We start from the raw sequence: 21,386 nt of genomic DNA on the forward strand, positions 1-21,386 counted from the left end.
GCGTCATACTTTTTCCCTAAAGTTTTCAAAATTCAGTTAAAAATAAGTTTTTTTGAAGTTTTAAAAATTCAGTTAGGAATACTTACTATACACCTCCTTAAAGGAAAAAAAAAAAAAATCACTGAAAATTTTAATTAAGGCTTTGACTTTGAGATTACAACAGTACATACATTTAGAAATGACCTTGAATTCTATGGTTTTAGCCATGATTGACTTTAGAATTTGACGATATCAGGTCTCCCATACCAATCTAGACCAGTGCAATCACAGCATCATCTTTCTGATTTAGAGCACAAGGAGGAGAAGTTGCCATCTTTTATTTCTTCTCTTCCCCAGAATGGTGTAGTAATCTCCCCACAAGAAAAAAAGCTGCAAACTACAAACTTTTAAATACATTAAGCACGAACAGAATCCGTAACCAAAACGACAAATACAGCCACTGTAAAACAAATGTAGCTTGCATTTTTGCTTCAGGTGGAGGTTCAATCTGAGATACAAGTAAGTGATAATATCATACACTATCTAAAAACTGGCATGTTTTCATTTGTTCAAAAATGTTTATACTCCATAAACTAGTTTTTACAAGGCTTCCTCTTCAAAAACTTATTACTAACCCAGACACAAGGAGCTCTTACTTTCTCACCAAGTTGTTTATATCCTATGGTGGGAAAGCTTTGTGAGTTGGAAGAAGTAACTGCCTAAAATTTTGCTCCCCTCCAGGTCTACCTCCTTTCAAGTAGGGAACTGCAGAGACACTGGGTATCACTCCCTACAGGGAAAAATTCGAAAAGGAATAGTCATCATCTCTCCCCCCAAGGAATGTCAGAGAGTGACCATTTTACACTGTATTGTCCACAGCTATTTTCTAGGAGCATAAGGCTACTATGGCTAAACTGAAAACTCTTGGCTACAGAGTTTGGTTCTTTTGGCCTTTTGGAAACTGATGCAATTCTGCAACCTCCTTTTTTCCTCTTGAATGTGTAAGATGTCAAAATTCTGTTACCTACCATTTCCTTAACCAGGATCTATAACTAGCAAGTGCTACAGCTTCATCAAAGTTTTATCTCATGTTTCCAGAAGCCCTTTAGGGGGCATCCGATTCTTGAAGAGATGAATAAAACAAAAAAAGATTAAATTATATTCACTACCGTTTTAATATAAATATTAATGTAAATATTCTGCTGTTCTTTGTTTAAAATTGGTAAGCCTGGTTTGGTATGCTGTGCTTAGTCGCTCAGTCATGTGTGACTCTTTGAGTCCCCATGGACTATAGCCTGCCAGGCTCCTCTGTCCATGGGGATTCTTCAGGAAAGAATACTGGAGTGGGTTCCCAAGCCCTCCTCCAGGGAATCAGGAATTCCTGACACAGGAACTGAACCAGGGTTTCCTGTATTGCAGGAGGATTCTTTACCAGCTGAGCTACCAGGGAAGCCCTACAATTCTATTAACCAGAATATCCCAAATAGAGAAGAGAGCTGAATATGTGAATATGCATAGTTTTCACAAATCACTGTTAGAAGACAACGGAAGACTCCTGGTGCTCTACCAGTTGACTGCAGCTGTTTTGGAAAGCCTTTGTGGGTCTGGGCTTTAAAAAAATGAGGTACCATGAGGTAGGAGAGGAAGAAAAAGAGAAGAGCCACCTCTGTTATGAATTTATTATGATAAACCTGATGCTCAGACGTTTGTGATATAGTACTGGTTTTAAATGTTAGCGTTTCAAGATCTAGATTTATTATATTAGGTACACCTTTTAATTTACTAGCATATTTCCAGAGCTATAAAACAAATGCTTTGAGTAGTATGAAATTATGATATTCTTGAGTCATCTGCTTTTTAAGCTAGTGAAATATTAAGTATCATTACTATCATTTCAAGAGACAGAAACTTTTGAAACTATTATTATTTCACTGAGTGGGACACGCATGCTGCAAACTTCTCAGCTATTTTATATCATAAAATGTCTTAGTAGCAAATCTTTTGTAAATCAGATTAATTCTCATGCTAGTAATACCCACTCTCCTAAGCACAAACAACTTGAGACTTTCAGTTAATCATAACGTTTCAACATTTTATGCTTTAAAAATAGAAATCTGCATTTTATAAAATAACACTATAGACTCAAACAAATGGTTTGTACTGAAAAAGAGGAGCCTGGCACTCCTCCTCCCATTTCTCATCATTCAAATCTCATCTCTAGCAACAGCAGTGTCCCAGAACACACACTGGTCCATAAGCATTTATTGTGTATGATTCAGGTCACCTGGGCTTTCTTTTCTAATCCTAAACTCAACAGTTTATTTTTTAGGCAGGAGGGACAATAAAAGACAGATACACAATTTAAAAAAATTGTTTTTTTAACATTTCATCTCTCATTTTGCTGTCTTATTGAGTAAAATGAAAGCTGCACGATTTGGTAAAAATGCAAATAAGAATATTAGCCAAAAATGAATACTGGCATATTGACTGAGTTACTCAGTGAAGTTACATAAACAAAAAGCTTTCATCTTGCAGCCCATCCCCACCAATGAGAATACTATTGTCCCATATGCCTTGCTCCAACAGAAGGAAAGGGACTACAGAGAGTGAAGAAGCAGCAAGACTCATATGGGGCAGACTTACAGGACTTGGGAAATGCAAGTGGGAAAGCACGACTGGTTTATTTGTTTCCTATGGAAATTAAAATTCTGGTTTCTGGTCAAAGAAGGGCTGTAAGTATAAGTTTAAAATGATTTAACTCTACTTTCAAACTCTCATGTGGAAACTGATACTATTTGACCTTCTCTAGACAGTCAGTGTACATATTTGCTTTCATAAGTCAGCTAAAAGCTAACTGAAATTGCCCGATACAAATAGAGATCAAGATTCACTCTGCTTATCGTCTCAGAAAGAAAGCAAACCGGACGGCAGAAGCAGGCTCTGTTCTGTGAGGCAATCTAACTCGGCTGTTAAATTGGGGCTGAACAATGTGCCATGCAGCACTTGGATAATTCTGAATCGCCTTGCTATTTTTACTGACAGCACTACCAATTAAAGAATTCCAAAACAGTCTATACTAACATGAAAGAGAAACCCGTTTAATGAAATATACTCTGAATCCCCAGGTCATATGCCTTGCCAAACCAAAAAAAATTCTTTTTCGGGTTGCTGGGTCAGACTATAATCCAGGTCTAAACAGCATTCAAATGTTTAATAGTTTGCTTTTTTAAATGATTAATTGAAAGCAGTCTTTCCTTAGATCAACTTTATCTTCAGAGAAACAAAACCAGAAAGTCCACTCTAGAAATACCAGATATAGTAGACCACTGAACTTGTGCACAGTTTCCCAAACATACATCTGAAAGAAAGCAGTGCCATCAGCAAAGCTGAGAACACTCCCTGAGCAAGTTCTTGCAGCATTCTTGTGTCCTAATGAAAAGAGGATCTAAAAGTTCTCTTCTCTAGCAACCTATTTGGAACCCGGCGGGGGCGGGGGGGGGGGGGGGGGGGGGGGGGGGGGGGGGGGGGGTGGTTTCTTCCCACCGCTGTGGGAAGGGGATTGGGTGCAGAAAAAGTGACAAGAGTGACACATGCAGTGACCTGGAAATCCTACAGGGGGAGATAGAAGTTATCATTTGACTCACGGCAGCTGCTTCCTGAAGGAGCCCATTGAAGTACCGACTCGGGGAGCTCATCCAACAGACTGAAACAAAGGAGAGTAAGGCACAGTGAATTTGTTTGCAATCCTCTGACATGCTGTTTTGATCAGAAAACAAAACTTGTTGATGGGTCACTAATAGGGTGACTTTCCATACTTTTTTTCCTACCCACCTGTACAGGATAAGAGGGTAAGTGGACAGGGGACATCCCTAAATCTCACTGATCAATTTTATATCAATCACCTAGAAACTAAACATAGAAATACAGTATAAATGCTTTAATACAAGGTCTGTATATGCAAATGTAGAAGTAGGGATACATGGTTTTTTTGTAAAAACCTCAAGAAAAAGATACATGAAAAAATTTTACCTGGATTTTCAAGATATTTTTCTTCCTGTATTTACAACTGGGAAGGGGTAAATTATTTCCTTTTTACGTATATTGTTCTTCACTGGGCAGTTGTTTTATGCTATGCTATCCCTGGTGGCTCAGACGGTAAAGAATCCATCTGCAATATTCGAGACCTGGGTTCAGTCTCTGGATTGGGAAGATCCCCTGGAGGAGGGCATGGCAACCCACTCCAGTATTCTTGCCTGGAGAATCCCCATGGACAGAGGAGCCTGGCGGCCTACAATCTTTGCGGGGTCACAAAGAATTGAACACAGAAGTGAGCAACAGCACGAGATTAAACAGATTAACAAGAAATAACTCCCCCAAAACCCATTATTCTAAGACTTTTCAGTGTTTTAGACTGAACAAGTACAAATTTCTTAAGTTGCTTCAGCCACAAATACATAAACACTCAATTAAAATTACTGATATGAATGATTCACAAACTCAGGCATAGGCACAACTGCAACAGTAAATGTACTGATCTAATATTACCTGATGTCAGGAACATAAAGGATGGAAGGGAGATACAGTAATACGGTTGAATATGCAAGCCTGCCCTTATTGGGAAATTCAGTGTTATGCCTTCTCAGCAAGTTGAATAAATTATGATTATGTACTATATAAGAAGTTTGAACAATTTATATCATAATTGAATATATATCTTATTAATATACATATATATGCCTCAATTATAAACTTCATAATACTAGCTTTACTGGTCAATAGGTTTATGCTATTAATCAGGCCAAAATAATATTAACAGAGGCAAGGGACCTAAAAATATAAATGGGGATTATGTTTATTAGTATTATGTTTTATTATTTATATGATACTCTATTACCTTCAAATATATACATGCAGACATATTCATTAAAGAGATCTGCAATGAACACATCTATACATGCATATTGATAAAAGACCAAAACAAATATCTGTAAGTCTGTGAATATCTGTAAGTCTTGTGAAAAGAAAAACTTATATATTATCATTAGAATTAATATGCTAGTTTTTAAAATAAAGCATTTTATTTAAATTAGATAAACTGAGGTGAGAAATTGGAAACCAAGACTGCTTACATGTGCCCATTACTGTGCTTTGACCCTGACTCATATTGAAGAGCATTAGTTACCTGAGGGTTAGATGGACACATCAGTCACTGCAGTAAATAACTGATGAGATCGTTCTAATGCTGACATACAAACGTGTTAGTTGGGGTAAGGGACTGGAATGATCAAGACTGAAGTGGAGAGACATATCTTACAATATATGTCAGTATTTACAAATGTAATCTGTACTACTCTCTGTCCGCGGGTTAGCTTCCCTCTCTGTTAAGAACTGATGTCACACTGAATTTGAAAGACTGATTTCTACAGATTAGTTACCCCTTCTGTAAACTTCTGTTGTGACTTGTCTTATTTAAAATACAGCAGCTTTTTCCAATCGTGATATTATTATCTGTACATAACTACTATTGAGAATATCTTGGTACATAATGAAAAATTGACTATGCTGTGTTATAAGAAATTGACTTTTTCTTAGGCCTGATCAAAAAGGCCTAAGAAAAAAGTGAGAAAAACAGTAAAAGAGTAACCCACTCTGCTCTTAGTCTAACCTAATTCTCAAGCTAATAAGAGTTTAGGTGATAAAAATTGAATGTGGAATATTATAAATGTTTATATGGCTGCAAAATGATCTCTTGGATAAACATTTCATATATAAATTTTGTTTGTTTCTTCCTTAAGAAACAGAACTCTCTTCCTCCCAAAACACAGGATTAAAAAGAAGTATGTTCTTCTCACTTGAAAAAATAAGTCTTGTTTGTCCCACTTCACACAGTTGCTTTGCACAGTTAATATCAATCACACCAAGCTACCAAGCTCACACTAACTCCATGTACTTGTACAATGATAATTTGAAAATACTCTTCCTTGAAAATACCACCACCTAGAATCTAAGCTTTGGAAAACACCCTGTGAAGTAACAAATATTTCACTTTATATTTTGCATTACAACTCAGTACATGTGATTTCATAGGTGTTAGCTTAACGGAGTGTATGTTTGTAAGCTGTTTGGTTTTTTAACAGATTTTTCAAATTTAAGAAATTTGCTTTGGCTATCATGTTAGTTGAGTGGCAGTCTTTTCTGGGATATTAACTTGCTTTAGTGTATCCTTTCAGCCCTGGTGTTGTAAATGATGGAATACTTGAAAATATGTACTTTGTTTTCGCAGCTTGGACAGCTACAGGGTCCTGCAGGCTCCTTTCCCAGGGCAGTCTCCCACATAACCACCGCAGCAGGCAGTAGCCGAGGATCTCAAGGTCACTTCGTCTGGACAGGGCTATAGGAATAAGCATTAAGACAGAAAGATGAGGGATAAGCAAGTTTTGAGAAATAGAGAAATCACTGAATGAACTACCACTGATGAAATATGAAAAAGCCAAATGGGCGATGTGTTTTGTTTGTTCAGCTGGAGAAAAGCTTAAACGCCCAGGCATTTGGCCCCAGTCCACAGACAGGCAGTGACTTGTTGCTGTTGAAAGTAAGGGTCAGTTTCCTCACCTCCTCCAACTTCATCCTTCCTTAGTCTGGCCTGTCACATGAACTTGATCTCCATGGCCTCTGACATGATCCAGACAACCCATAACCTGGCACCAACACTTTCTCAAAGAGCCAAGCAGTAAAACAAAGAAATAAATGTCTGCAGCTAAATTGCTAACATATGTTCCAGGAAGTCCATGGGGTCTGCATTGGTCATGCAGAGACCCTTCGAGTGCAGACTAAACATTGATGGCCTTTCCTGTTCCACTCATACTAGTAGCCTTTGAAAGTGGAAGAATATGACAAAACTGCCATCTAGTGTGCAGTATTAAAAGTCTTTCTTAAGACTTTTCAATTAAATGACAGTACAGGAAAAAAATGCCTTCTGTTTTGTGGGTACACGGATCTAGAATTTTACAAATATGATTTTAGATATAAGCAGTGCTATGGTGAAACTCTGGTCAAACATCCTGAAAAAAAAAAAAAGGTAAAGCAATAGAGTGCATGAAGGGTGAAGGCGGAGGTGGCAGGAAGTAGATTTTAAAGCAAAATACAGGCTTCCAGAATTTAATATAAGATGGCTTTTCATTAAAAAATACAGTAAAAGAATACATTGAGGTCACTGTAAATATCATTTATGTAAAATTACTAAATGACAGACTAATTTCATGATAATTTTATGTGTTTTTCTAAGTAGCTGATTTCAAAAGAAGGACAATGAAATCTAGTAAAACATCAAAATGTAAAAAATATTACTGAAATAATGATCAAAACATTAACAAAGTCCCACAAAATAAACTCATTTTTATAACCATTCCAAATTATTATAAAACAATAGGTTGGCTTAGATTTCTACCAAGACTTGAATGTTCACCTGTGTAGGGATATAATATCTCCTAAGTGTAATTCATGGCTGCTAAACCTGCTGTAAACAGGTATCCTATTTTATTATCTTTCATTAAATATACTCTGAAAAGTCACTCAGTAAACTCAGTTTTTAATTTTAAAAGTCGTCTACTAAGAACAATGTTGCTAGCACACCATAACTACTTTTGGTCACCATACATAAGTTATTATAAAAGCAGAAGACAAGATTAGCTCTCACACATACTCTATCTTAACTGCTATTAGAGTACTGGATTATTAAAGGCCCTTCAATTGAGTAGAATGTGACAGTCCCATGGGTATCATTTCCTTTCTGCACAGCTTCAACAATGTCCTAATGCAAGACTTGGCTCCCCTATTAAAATAAAAACACAATCTCTACCATGCTGTTTTGCAGTGATTTCTTCAGTAATAAATCTCCCATTAATAATGGAATGGTTCCATTTGTACAGATGTGTTCACAAGTCCCTTTTCCATTATGGCAATTTCTGATTACTACCACTTAAAAAAATTCACATCCTCTAATTTTCAAAAAATTATATTCTGGCACCTGTTTGGACAATATAGGCTACACACAAGAGACCCTCTGAGGAAAAACAACCAGAATTAAAATCGAATGAACATTTCCAGCCATTTCCCCCAACCCTCCAACTGAGGGATTAATTGATATGAAGCTGTAAGTAATGACAAGTCATTTAGATTCCTAAAGCCCATCTTTCATAAACTGGTCTTCATCTGAAATAGCCCTTTGAGAATTAACTTTACTTCACTAGTATAGTTCAGTCTTACCTAATTAAACTATGGCATCACATTTTTCAAACTTTTATTTACTTTTACTACATATATACATTAATAACCATGGTTAGGTAAATGTTTTACCACTGTTTCCACTAAGTTCTACAGATATACACGTAATGTTAAAGAAAAAAGTCTACAGTAACTCTTTCCCACCATTGAACAGTGAGATGAAAGGATTAAAAATGCTTCCAAGCACACACCTCTCCCTGAAACTTCCTCTCAGGGAAACAAACTGCAAAGTGTGATGTGTTTATTTGAGAATCTAAACTCTAAGACTGTACCAACGACTATGTTCTCTTTCCATCTACTACCTACAGAAGAGCAATTTTAACACCGGTTAAATTAATTAAAATATTTTGGATGCCAATATTAGCATCTATAAGTGGGTATGTAATTAACACAGTAAATTGGCCATATATCTAAATTTAATGTAGATGTAATTTAAACAAAAGATAGATAATATAATATCTGTTAAATCTAGGAATCAAACATTTGGATATTTACTGTATTATTCTGTTATTTCCTGTATATCTGACAACAAAATGCTGAAAATTAAAAAACAAGAGTTGATCACAGCTGAAGAAGACAATGTCTAACTGAAAATATTTTTTAATTTGAAAGCTGAAACATATATTATGGATTATTTTATTTCTGTATAATTTGTATTTCTGTATAATTTATCATAACACATAAAGTTTATCAGGTATACTTATAGTTAATATAATCATTAACTGCATATTTTCATGTATATTTCCTATATGTAAAGTCATACTTTTACTTATGGTATTACTGCTTAGAAATATAGGAAAATTTAGTTGTTAATATTTTTCTTCTACATTCTCATGTCACTTTCTAAATATAATTTAGCATCCAATTTTTTCTTTGCTTTTTAATATGGTGGTGTTCTCAGTTGCTCAACATTTCTAAAAGATTATTGCCAAGAGAAATCCCCCCCAAAAAATGCACAGGTGGAGTGGGACTTGAATTCTATTTCCCTAGAAAGCAGATACCAGAAACAGCTGACACTAGCATAATTAAAATAAAAACAATCCATGTGATTTATGAAGCTGCTACTGTGCCAGACACTCTAACTGCTTTTATCTTATTTAATCATCCTAACAATAACATGAGGTAAGTATCATTAACCCTGTTGACAAATAAGAAAATAGAGCCTCAGAGAGGTTAAACAACTTGCTCGGTATCACAGAGCAAAAATTCACAGAGCTCTGCACTGAAATCCAAAGCGTTTAGAATCTAAAGCCAACACTCAAATCTGCCAATTACTTTGCCTCCCTTGTTAGTTTTAGCACCATTCAGACAACCTTATATATACTGCTTCTACAGTTAGGGAAGTATTTGAAGCAGGCATTTTAACTTAAAACACCAAAAGATATACTGACCAAAGACAGGTGTACTAGCAAGGAAGAAATAAGCAGCAGATCCTGAGGTCTAAGCTGCAGCACTATCAAAATTTTTTATGCAACCAACCTTTCATGAAACTATTTGTTTAAAACTACCTCATTCTGATGAAAAAGACTGGCTAATTAAAACATTAATTTATAAAGTGTTAAACGGTTCTTCCAAGCTGGAACAGAAAAAACAAAGAAATCACACTGGAGAACTGGTCCTTACTATGAAGATAAACTGCAGTAAAATTATCTGGGTGAGATTCACCAAATGGAATCAAAGAATTGGGAGAAAAAGAAAAATATCAGTGTTAATCCCCAAATGAATCTGATTATTTGCCTAACATGTTTTCTGTATAGACAACAGTTTTTTTCTTATATAGAGTAACATTATAAAGTAGGAGGAAAAACAAGTTTTTGTAGGAAATAATAAAATGAACCTGAAAACTTCTGCCTTAAGCAAACAGGGTTTAATTGCTCAAAATACTAGTTTATATATTCAGAAATGACAATAGGAAAGCAGAAAACATCTGAGTAAGATGCTCACCTGAGAAGTGAATCGTGACTATCTGCAGAACAGATTTAAAGGTTACTCTTGTTTTGCTAACTAGTAACCTATGTTATTTTTTATTAATTTTTTAACCTATGTTATTTAGTAGTTTTCCGAGTTCAGATATATAAAGAGCTAGGGAACTTTAAGGTGGCTCCAATTTACTGCAATTAGGATATTAGGAAAGTAGAATGCAATGTGTCACATTTCAAATAAATAAAATCAGGTATCTCATTTCTTCAGTACCTTTTAAATCTTAAGCCTTAGTTTTTGATGAGCCACTACTGTGTGATCTCAGGAGAAGTTATTCAACAGAGTAAAGGTATCTTACATTTGGCCAATGTGTATTCTTAACCCAACCAAACAGTTTAAGATCTATGCCAAGACTTTGAAAGTCTTGTCTAAATGTCAAAATTGGGTTATGCCACATAGAGGGAATAGTGCCTTCATTAAAATTTATTTATACATCAACCAAGGAGTATCTGTAGCAGTGAAATTTGCTTAAAAATAAAATCAACGGTATGTTTTTCTGACCACTAGTAGATTCAATAGTAACTTGAAGGTTTACCTTAATATCTTATAATTGAAAGATGGGTTCCCTTTTTTGAATTATTGTTTAGGAAGTTAAATATTGTGTAAACCATGTCATTTCCCCAAGTTTGGTAGCATGAAAACACATTCGCAGTTTATCTCACATATATTTTGTAAGTTGGAGTGCCATATTAGAGTGAAATGCAGCCATGCAGGAAATAACACAAGACTTGGATTTCATAAACTGTAGCAACTGGCAAAAAAATTTAAAAGCATGCAATATAGTCTTTTCCTTGATACTGAATATATCATATAAACAAATGGACATTTAAAATGCAATTTAGATATCACATTGTATGGTCATCAATGATGTTGAATTAAAACAGGTATTATACACTCAATGCACAGGTCTGAAGTATTTAAAAAAGCTCAATATGTTAAATGCACTATATCTCTAGAGAAATTAGGTATTGACTGCATGCCTCAGTGAGCAGAAAAATCTACAAAAATCCATACCACACATTGATCCCAATATTGCTTTTTAACATTACTAAGAATATAACAAATTTTAAAATAGTGTATTTGACACAGATATAATTCTCTTTAATTATCAGGCAACAAGCCCCAAAATATGTCAATGTTTATACATGTTGGTTTTTATGAATAAAAGATTAATAATAGATGAGATAAGCCCAACATGTATTACTCTAATTTTACACTAAATGAAGCACTTCAGCCACTCACAAAACACTTCTAGGTCATGTAAGAGAATTGAGTTTAGAAGAATAATTGCAATTTGAAAAAATACAGATATATACATGTACAGTAGCTCAAGAATAGTTATCTATCCATTCACCCAGCTGTTCATTCACCTTTATATATCTCTATTCATATTCTACTTATAGTAATACAAGTACCCTCCTTTTACACAGTTGAACTAAAAATGCTTATGTAAAACTGACGACTGGCACCTTATACAAATTCTTTCATTATGAAAACCCAACTATTAATAATCCACAGAAACATGAGAGTTAGCTTCAGTTTCTGAATAACCACTACAAAGGTAACAGACCCCACAGCCTGACCAGTTAGCAATATATCTGTTTAGTGTCTAATCCATAAGTCAGTCTTACACTGAAGGCTGGATATTTCCCAGGGCCTGATCAAGCCAAGATAAACCTAAAACATAACAAATGCTCTGACAACTAAAGATTCTATTTCCTACTGATAACTTGTTTTGCTCTTTATGTTTTCCCTTGCATTATCTGTCTCAGTATTTATTTGATCTCATAGCTGCACTGGTATAGAAAAGATTTTTCTGAGATTAAACTACATAATGTATACTGAAGTAAACACATTAATATTTATGAATCTGACCTTCTGCATTTACCTACAGGATTTATGGCCTTGTTTATACTAGTTTCTAGATAGGACTAAATAATTACTTCATTTCTAATAAAATCCTAAAGTGAAATGTTTTATTTTGGACAATTAAATCTAAAACATTAGGAATGAATAGTTTTCAAATATTTGAGGATACCAAACCTTTCAGTTTTCATACTAAAGTGCATGTTAAAATTTCAGCAAATGTGTGTACATGCACATCTATGCATCTTTATGTGGAAGTATATATGTGTGTATACATATATGTGAAGGTATATGCATATATATGTATATCTATATGTAAATACGGATATGGTGAGAACTTTACTATATACTCTATTTTTAATGCATTAAGGGAATCTAATTTTTATAGAAATCTTTTTAAACCTGTGGTAAAAATGAATATTCACTCCAGCTTATAACTTTTCAGCAAATTCCAAAAATACGTAGTAGAGGTTCCAACCTGAGTAGCCTTCCCAAAGAAGTAGTATCTTTCTATTACTATTCTCAGTTCATTCTTCTCTCCAAAGACCTAGCATGGTGAAATCTACCCAGCTCATCAACATGTATTATTATCTAGGGAGCAAAAAGTTTAAATACACTACAGAATAAAATATTGTTCAAAACTTTCATGAAGGTAGCATAATGAAAATATTTACCTACACTATGGAATAACTGAGGAGGACTTACAGAGTCCAAACAGTGATCAGACCAACATCCATCAACTCTACTTTCCCATTCCACAATCACAGTTGTCAAAATCTAACCATATCAGTATTAGAGCTATTGGTTGAACTTAGTGGCCCAATCATAAGTTAACATCATCAATACTGTAACTGGACCAAAGCTTAAGAGTCTGTACGATGAATTTACAGTTATACTACTATCAAAAAGTACTTTCAGGTTTCTAAATATTCTTTCATACTAACATATCTTGCAATAGTGAAGAACAAAATTCACTGAGAACTTTAAATTAAAAAAACAAAACAAAACATTATCAGTGAACATCTGACTTTTACATTCCTTGTGCTTAACCGCTCAGTCTTGTCTGAATCTGCGACCCCATGGACTATAGCCCACCAGGCTCCTCTGTCCATGGGGTTTTCCAGACAAGAACACTGGAGAGGGTTGCCACTCCCTTCTCTAGGGGATCTTCCCAACCCAGGGACTGAACCCAGGTCTCCTGCAGTGCAGGTGGATTTTTTTACCATCTGAGCCACCAGGAAAGCCCTTAATTAAAGCCAATGTCCCATTTATATCTTTTTTAAAAGGCCATTGATTCATTAACAATGTTAATGGTGAAAAATAATACAATATTATTAAATTTCTGAGTGAAATCATTACTTTTTCAACCAAACTATCTTTGAAAAAACTGCAGTGATTTCTCTTACTCTGATCAGGAGTTATATGAGCCAATTTCCAACCCCCCAAATTTACCCTATGATTCTTCCTGAAAGGAAGAAGGTACACAACTGACACGCTTGCTTCACTTTTCAGGGGCCCACCTTAAACTGGAGTGGGTTTTAACTGCCCTCGAAAATGATCGAGACCCTCTATATTACATGGTCAATGGTCCTTTTAATAGAAAAGGCAATAATATACAGTTGTTTGCACCAACAAAAACTTGTCAGAAAGTATCAGTTTAGGGTAATAGTTCGACAGCCATTAACAAGTACAAATGTCTAACTGTCTTTTAGTAAAAATGAGGTCCATTTGAAGCTGTTTAAAAATTATTTACGTGGTTTAGTATATTTGAAAATACTTTTGTAAACAAAGTTTATGAATAATATAATTTTGAAAGCCAAAGTTTTTCAATAGTCACCATTTTTTTTTTACTAGCATAACATTAGAATTGACTTTTTGTCTTGCTGACAGAGCAACTAAGAAAGTACAGTTGCATTGACCATATTGATTGTGAACAAAGCAACCATCAGTGGGGACTCCACACCATATATTTTCAATATTGAACTCCTACTTCCTTTTCCATGGCTTTCTGGGTCGGCTATTGGATTTGGACTGCAGTGTAATAAACAGCTAAGGTTTAATTAATGGTAAATGAATACAAGACATAGGTTATGACTTTAACTAATTAGGGAATTGTTGAATTAAGTCTGCCTTGGAATGCAAGGCAGTACAATCAATATCCAATAAAAGGACTATGTATGTAATTTACCTGCAAATGTGTTTCCAATACCATCAAAGTGAGTTTAAATAAGTAAGATATATGAAAGGTGACTAGGAGAGATTTCCACAAGTTAACACTTCATAGTTTCAGAAAAGACTTCCTTATTGTTGAGATGGTATCTTCTAAAGCTCCGATAAGAGCACAATGAAAAATAGGAATCATTCTTCACACACGTACCTGCACCAAATCTGAAAGTTTCTAAAGCATAAAAATTCAGTTGTTGACTGTCAAGTTTAACGTAAACAAACTAGTACTCTAGGCTGCTCCAAATGAGCATCAAATTTTGCTTACTTGACATCTTTTATTCTTTTTTCACTTGTCAAAAGTGTGCATCTCTTCTCTCAGTTAGAAGGATATTTGTTGACATACAGGAATTCACTACTTTTGATAAAAATCTCCCCAATGTTCTCATTCTTCAAACTGACCAGGCAAAAAGGTCATTTCATGGAGCCTTAAGACTTTGTTCTAATTATTCTGAAATAAAAAAAAGAAACCTACCTACTCCCTTGTGGGCATCCAAGCTGGTAAACTCTATTGTCCCGTTATGGCCTTTTTTAGGATTTTCCTGATACTGTTTGTGGGTCCCATTGGGACAATATCTGTAGGAAAGTCCATAATCTGCAAGATAAACCTGGAAGACGTGAACAGAAAAATGAATAATGTTTCTGTCCTTTGAAAATTTAACCTTTATAATTAAGTCTTAAGAAACTGATAGGTTAAGAGAACCTCAGATCTGTATTTTATTAAACCAAATGGTGCCTTCGGATAAAATATATACAACTGGGGGCCATAACAATGAACCTTCTAACTTAAATCCTTACTTCAACATAGGCATATCTTGTTTCTGAGTTGACTTAGATTTTTATTCTTTTTATTCGGCTCTTAAATTCCCTTTTCCTCCAGGTGGGCATGTAGATGTCATAAACCACAATATGTCTTTTTATCTATATTCATACAGCTTATGAGGATCAGCCTTTTTTCTTAGTAACCCCTCCCTGTAACATAAAACTATTTCAACAGGGAGGGGAGATGAGAACAATCTAAAAATAGTAAGCTAATATTCCAGGAATCTCCATTAACAGGAAGCATAAAAACAGTGAACAGACTATAAGAGATAATGACTATCAAAATTTAAAAAACAAAAAACAAAAAAACCAGCATCATGTTGTCCATATTTAAGAATGGAACATCAATGCTGTACTTCTGGTCTTTCAGACCAATCCATATCATCACTGTTATCTTTGTAAGTCAGTCAGAATCTAAGCAGGGTATCTAAACAGCATACAGATTGTTGAAAAGTCAGATGGCAACTCAAGTGAATTTTCCTAAGGTTACCTTTGGAGAGAGAAAGAAGGGAGAGGAGAAGTAGTTTTACAGATAGAGCATACACTGAATAGGGAAGTGTTATGATTAGATGTTTATTCTAACATATATCAGATGGTAAAGAGTCAGTCTGCAATGCAGAAGACCTGGGCTCAATCCCTGGGTTGGGAAGATCCCCTGGAGAAGGGAATGGCACCAACTCCAGTTTTCTTGCCTGGAATATCCTACAGACAGAGCTGCCAGGCAAGCTACAGTCCATAGTGGTGCTAAGAGTCATACACAACTGAAGAGACAGCACGCACGCACAGTCAGAATATTATACTTTTCACCTACATGTTACCATGATCCTCTCCCCTCTAAACCACTGGAAAAGAAAGCAGCTTCAACTTTTAAAATGGGTTGTTTCACATGTATTTCTTTAAAATTTAGGGAATAAGGCAACACTTCACAATGTTCAGCTTCAAGACAAGAGTATTAACATTAGAATACAACTGGAATTTTAAAAGATACCTATTAACTAAATTTTAATTGAAGTTGTTCATTTCAGGACAGCCCAAGTAAAGATATTCTGAACTTCAAAATATAAACAACACAGTTTCCTTCATTTGCTGAAGAACATAGCTTGCTAGATTGTATGAAAACATGATATTTCAGTTTTGTCTCTCACTCACAGATGCCATTTCTCAACATGGCTTCAGGAGTAACTGCCCAAAGTAACTGCACTTCAGAATCAGATGTAAAACTGGTTGCTTTCACTATTTATGATGCATTTTTATCTTTATTTGAGAACTAAGTAGACTTCACTTTGCAAAGTAGACATCCTGAGAATGTAGATATTGATAGCAAATGGAAAGGATCTCATTCAGTTCAACACAGATATCAAAAGTTTTACAGATAAGAAAAAGCTAAGAGAATTCAGCACCACCAAACCAGCTTTACAATAAATGCTAAAGGATCTTCTCTAGATGGGAAACACAGAGAAGAAAAAGACCCTCAAAAACAAACCCAAAACAATTAAGAAAATGGCTACTGGAACATACATATTGATAATTATCTTAAATGTAAATGAACTAAATGCTCCAACCAAAACACATAGACTGGCTGAATGGATACAAAAACAAGTCCTGTATATATACAAGAGATCCACTTCAGATCTAGGGGACACATACAACCTGAAAGTGAGGGGAGAGAAATAGCTATACCATGCAAATGGAAATCAGAGGAAAGCTGGAGTAGCAATACTTGTACCAGATAAAAAAGACTTTACAAAGTAAAGACTGCTACTAGAGATAAGGAAGGACACCACATAATGATCAAGGGATCAATCCAAGAATATACAACAATTATAAATATTTATGCACCAAACACAGGAGCACCTTAATACGTAAGGCAAATGCTAACAGCTAGGAAAGGGGAAATTGACAATAACACATTAATAGTGGGGGACTTTAACACCCCACTTACATTAGTGGACAGAAAATACATGGACAGATCACCCAGAAAGAAAAAACAAAAAAGAAAACACAAGCGTTAAATGACACAATAGACCAAATAGATTTAACTGATATTTATAGGACATTCCACCCGAAAGCAGCAGAATACACTTTTTTTCTCCAGTGCATACAGAACATTCTGCAGCATAGATCACATACTGGGTCACAAATCAAGCCTTAGAAAGTTTAATAAAACTGAAATTTCATCAAGTATCATTTCCATAATGCTACGAGATTAGAAATCAATTACAGGGGAAAAAAACAAAACCTATAAAAAAAATCACAAACACATGGCAAAGAAACACGCACCATTAAATAACTAACAGATCACTGAAGAAATTAAGAGGAAATAAAAAGAATATATAGAAAAAAAATGACAACAGAAACACAATGGCTCAAACCTACGGGGTGCAGCAAAAGCAGTTATAAAAGGGAATTTTATAGCAATTCAATCTCACTTCAAGAAACATCTCAGATAAACAATCTAGCCTTACACCTAAAGCAACCAGAAAAAGATGAACAGATAAAACCCAAAGTCAGTAGAAGAAATCATAGTGATCAGAGCAGAAATAAACAGAAATGTAGAAAACAAGAGCAAAGATCAATAAAACTCAAAATTGGTCCTTAGAGAAGATAAGCAAAATTGATAAACTTTTAGCCAAACTATCAAGAAAAAAAGGGAGAGGACTCAAATCAATGAAATTAGACATGAAAAAGAAAGTACAACTGACACTGCAGAAATACAAAGGATCATAAGCAACTATATGCCAATAAAATGGACAACCTGGAAGAAAGAGACAAATTAATGGAAAGGTACAACTTTTCAAGACTAAACCAGGAAGAATTAGAAAATGTGAGGATATCAATTACAAGTAATAAAATTGAAACTATAATTTAAAATCTTCTAAGAAACAACAGTCCAGGACCAGATGGCTTCACAGGTAAATTCTATCAAACATTTTAAGAGCTAGCACCAATCCTTCTCAAACTCTTCCAAAAAATTACAGAGGGAGGAACACTCTCAAATTCGTTCTGTGAGGCCACCATTAGCCAGACACCAAAACCAGACAAAGATATCACGAAAAAAGAAAATTACAGACCAGTATCACTGATGAACATAAGATACAAAAATCCTCAACAAAATATTAGCAGACAGAATCCAAGAGCACATTAAAAGGATCATACACCATGATCAAGTGAAATCTATCCCAGGAATGCAAGGATTCTTCAATATACACAAAGCACTCAATGTTAACACCATATTAACAAATTAAAGAATAAAAGAACGATCTTCTCAACAGATGCAGGAAAAACTTTTGACAAAATTCAACACACATTTACGATAAAAACTCTCCAGAAAGTGGGCACAGAGGGAATCTACCTCAACATAATAAAGGCCATATATGACAAACCCACAGTAAACATCATTCTCAATGGTGAAAAACTGAAAGCATTTCCACTAGGATCAGGAATAAGACAAGGATGTCCACTCTTGCCACTCATATTCAACATCGTTTTAGGAGTCCTAGTCATGGCAATCAGAGAAGAAACAGAAATAAAAGGAATATAAACTGGAAAATTAGAAATAAAACTGTTACTCTTTGCAGATGACATGATACTGTACATAGACAATCCTAAAGATGCCACTAGAAAACTACTAGAACTAATCTATGAATTTAGTAGAGTTGCAGGATACAAAATTAATGCACAGAAATGTCTTGCATTCCTTACAATAATAATGGAAGATCAGAAAGAGAAATTAAGGAAACAATTCCATTCACCACTGCAACGAAAAGAATAAAATATTTAGGAATAAATGTACCTAAGGAAGCAAAAGAACTATACTCAAGAAAACTATAAAACACTGATGAAAGAAATCAAAGATGACACAAACAGATGGACAAACATACCATGTTCTTGGATTGGAAGAATCAACACTGTCAAAATGAATGTACTACTCTAAGCAATCTATAGATTCAATGCAATCTCTATTAAATTGCTAAAGGCGTTCTTCACAGAATTAGAAGAAAAATTTTTACAGTTTTTATGGAAACACAAAAGACACCAAATAGCCAAAGCAATCTTGAAAAAGAAACACAGAGGCAAAGGAATCAGACTCCCCAATTCTGAACTATAGTAAAAAGCTACAGTAACCAAGACACTATGGTACTGGCACAAAAACAGAAATGTAGACTAATGGACCAGGATAAAAAGTCCAGAGATAAACCCAGGCACCTATGGTCACCTAATCTATGACAAAGGAGGCAAAATGTACAATAGAGAAAAGACAGCTTCTTCAGTAAGTGGTTCTGTGAAAACTGGACAGTTACATGTAAAAAAAAAAAAAAAATGAAAGTAGAACATCACCAAACGCCATACACAAAAATAAACTGAAAATGCATTAAAGACCTAAGTGTAAGACCAGACATTATATAACTCTTGGAGGAAAACCGAGGAAAAAACACTGACATAAACTACAGCAAGATCTTTTTTCACCTACCACCTCCTAATAAAAAACAAAAATAAACAAATGGGACCTAACAAAACTTAGAATATTTTGCACAGCAAAGGAAACCATAAACAAGAGGAAAACACAACCCTTAGAATGGGAGAAAATATTTGCAAATGAAGCAATGGACAAAGGATTAATCTCAAAAATATACAAACAACTCATGGAGCTCAATACAAAAAAGCTTCCCAGGTGGCACGAGTGGTAAAGAAGCCACCTGCCAATGCAGGAGACTTTCAAGAGACGTGGGCTTGAACCCTGGGTTGGGAAGATCCCTTGGAGGAGGGCATGGAAACCCACTCCAGTATTCTTGCCTGGAGAATCCCATGGACAGAGGAGCCTGGCGGACTACAGTCCATGGGGTTGCAAAGAGCTGGGGACAACTAAAGCAACTCAGCATACAGCACGCACATAGAGATCAACACAAAAAACAAACAACCCAAGTGAAAAATGGGCCTAAGATCTAAACAGGCATCTCTTCAAAGAAGACATACAGATGGCAGAGGCACATGAAAAGATGCTCAACATCACTAATTTTTAGAAAAGTACAAATCAAAACTACAAAGAGGTATCACCTCAAACTGGTCAGAATGGCCATCATCAAAAAATCTACAAACAGTCCATGGAACTTATAAATTCTATACAAAATGTACAAAATCAATACAGTCCATGGAATTCTCCAGGCCAGAATACTGGAGTGGGTAGCTTTTCTCTTCTCAAGGGTATCTTCCTAATCCAGGGATCGAACCCAGGTCACCCGCATTGCAGGCGGATTCTTTACCAGCTGAGACAAAAGGGAAGCCCAATTAATCGAAAAATACCAGTCAAAACTACAATGAGGTCATCACCTCACACTGATCAGAATGGCCATCATCAAAAAATCTACAAACAATACAATGCTGGACAGGGTGTGGAGAAAAGGGAACCCTTTTGCACTGCTGGTGGAAATGTAGATGGATACAGTCACTGTAGATAACAATATGGAGGTTCCTTAAAAAACTAAAAGTAGAACTACCACATGACCCAGCAATCCCACTACTGGGCATATACCTTGAGAAAACCATAATTCAAAAGGACACATGTACCCCAATGTTCAGAGCAGCACTATTTACAATAGCTAGGAGCCTGGTGGGCTGCAGTCCATGGGGTTGCACAGAGTTGGACACGACTGAAGCTACTTAGTAGCAGCAGCAGCAGCAGGACATGGAAACAATCTAAATATCCATCTAAAGATTAATGGATAAAAGATGTGGTACATATATACCACGGAGTATTACTCAGCCACCAAAAGAAACAATAAAGGGTCATATGTAGAGACATGAACGGACCTAGAGTTTTTCATACAGAGTGAAGTAAGTCGGAAAGAGATAAACAAGTATCTTATATTAACACATACATGTGCAATCTACAAAAACAGTGCTGATGAAACTATTTCCAGGGTAGGAATAGAGACACAGATGTAGAGAATAGACATGTGAGCACATGGCAGACAGGGAAGGGGAGAGTGAGATGAACTGAGAAATTAGGATTGACTTGTGTAAAACAGATAGCTAGTGGAACATTTAAAAAACACAAGACACTCAGCTTGGTACTCGGTGGTGACCTCGATGGGTATGACAGAGAAAGGGTGGGATGGAGGTCCAAGAGGGAAGAGATATATTTATACATAGAGCTGATTCACTTCATTGTACAGCAGAAGATAATACAGCATTGTAAAGCAATTATATTCCTATGAGACTCTTGCTAGGTAATC

General features: G+C 35.4%; 1 protein-coding gene across 7 annotated transcripts in view; it reads right to left on the reverse strand.

Moving 5' to 3' along the window:
* The window catches only part of VRK2 (VRK serine/threonine kinase 2), a 98,740-nt gene that overhangs the window by 16,911 nt on the left and 60,443 nt on the right, over positions 1-21,386 (reverse strand). For all 7 annotated transcript variants that reach the window (XM_027966806.3, XM_027966807.3, XM_060412155.1 and 4 more), the window contains exons 8-10: positions 14,807-14,939; positions 6,250-6,370; positions 3,624-3,682 (exon numbers count right to left, since the gene is read on the reverse strand). In XM_027966806.3, coding sequence (XP_027822607.1) covers positions 3,624-3,682; positions 6,250-6,370; positions 14,807-14,939 — 313 coding nt within the window. The remainder of the gene's footprint in view (positions 1-3,623; positions 3,683-6,249; positions 6,371-14,806; positions 14,940-21,386) is intronic.

This window comes from Ovis aries, chromosome 3 (genome assembly GCF_016772045.2).
Source record: "Ovis aries strain OAR_USU_Benz2616 breed Rambouillet chromosome 3, ARS-UI_Ramb_v3.0, whole genome shotgun sequence".
NCBI classification, from domain to species: domain Eukaryota; kingdom Metazoa; phylum Chordata; class Mammalia; order Artiodactyla; family Bovidae; genus Ovis; species Ovis aries.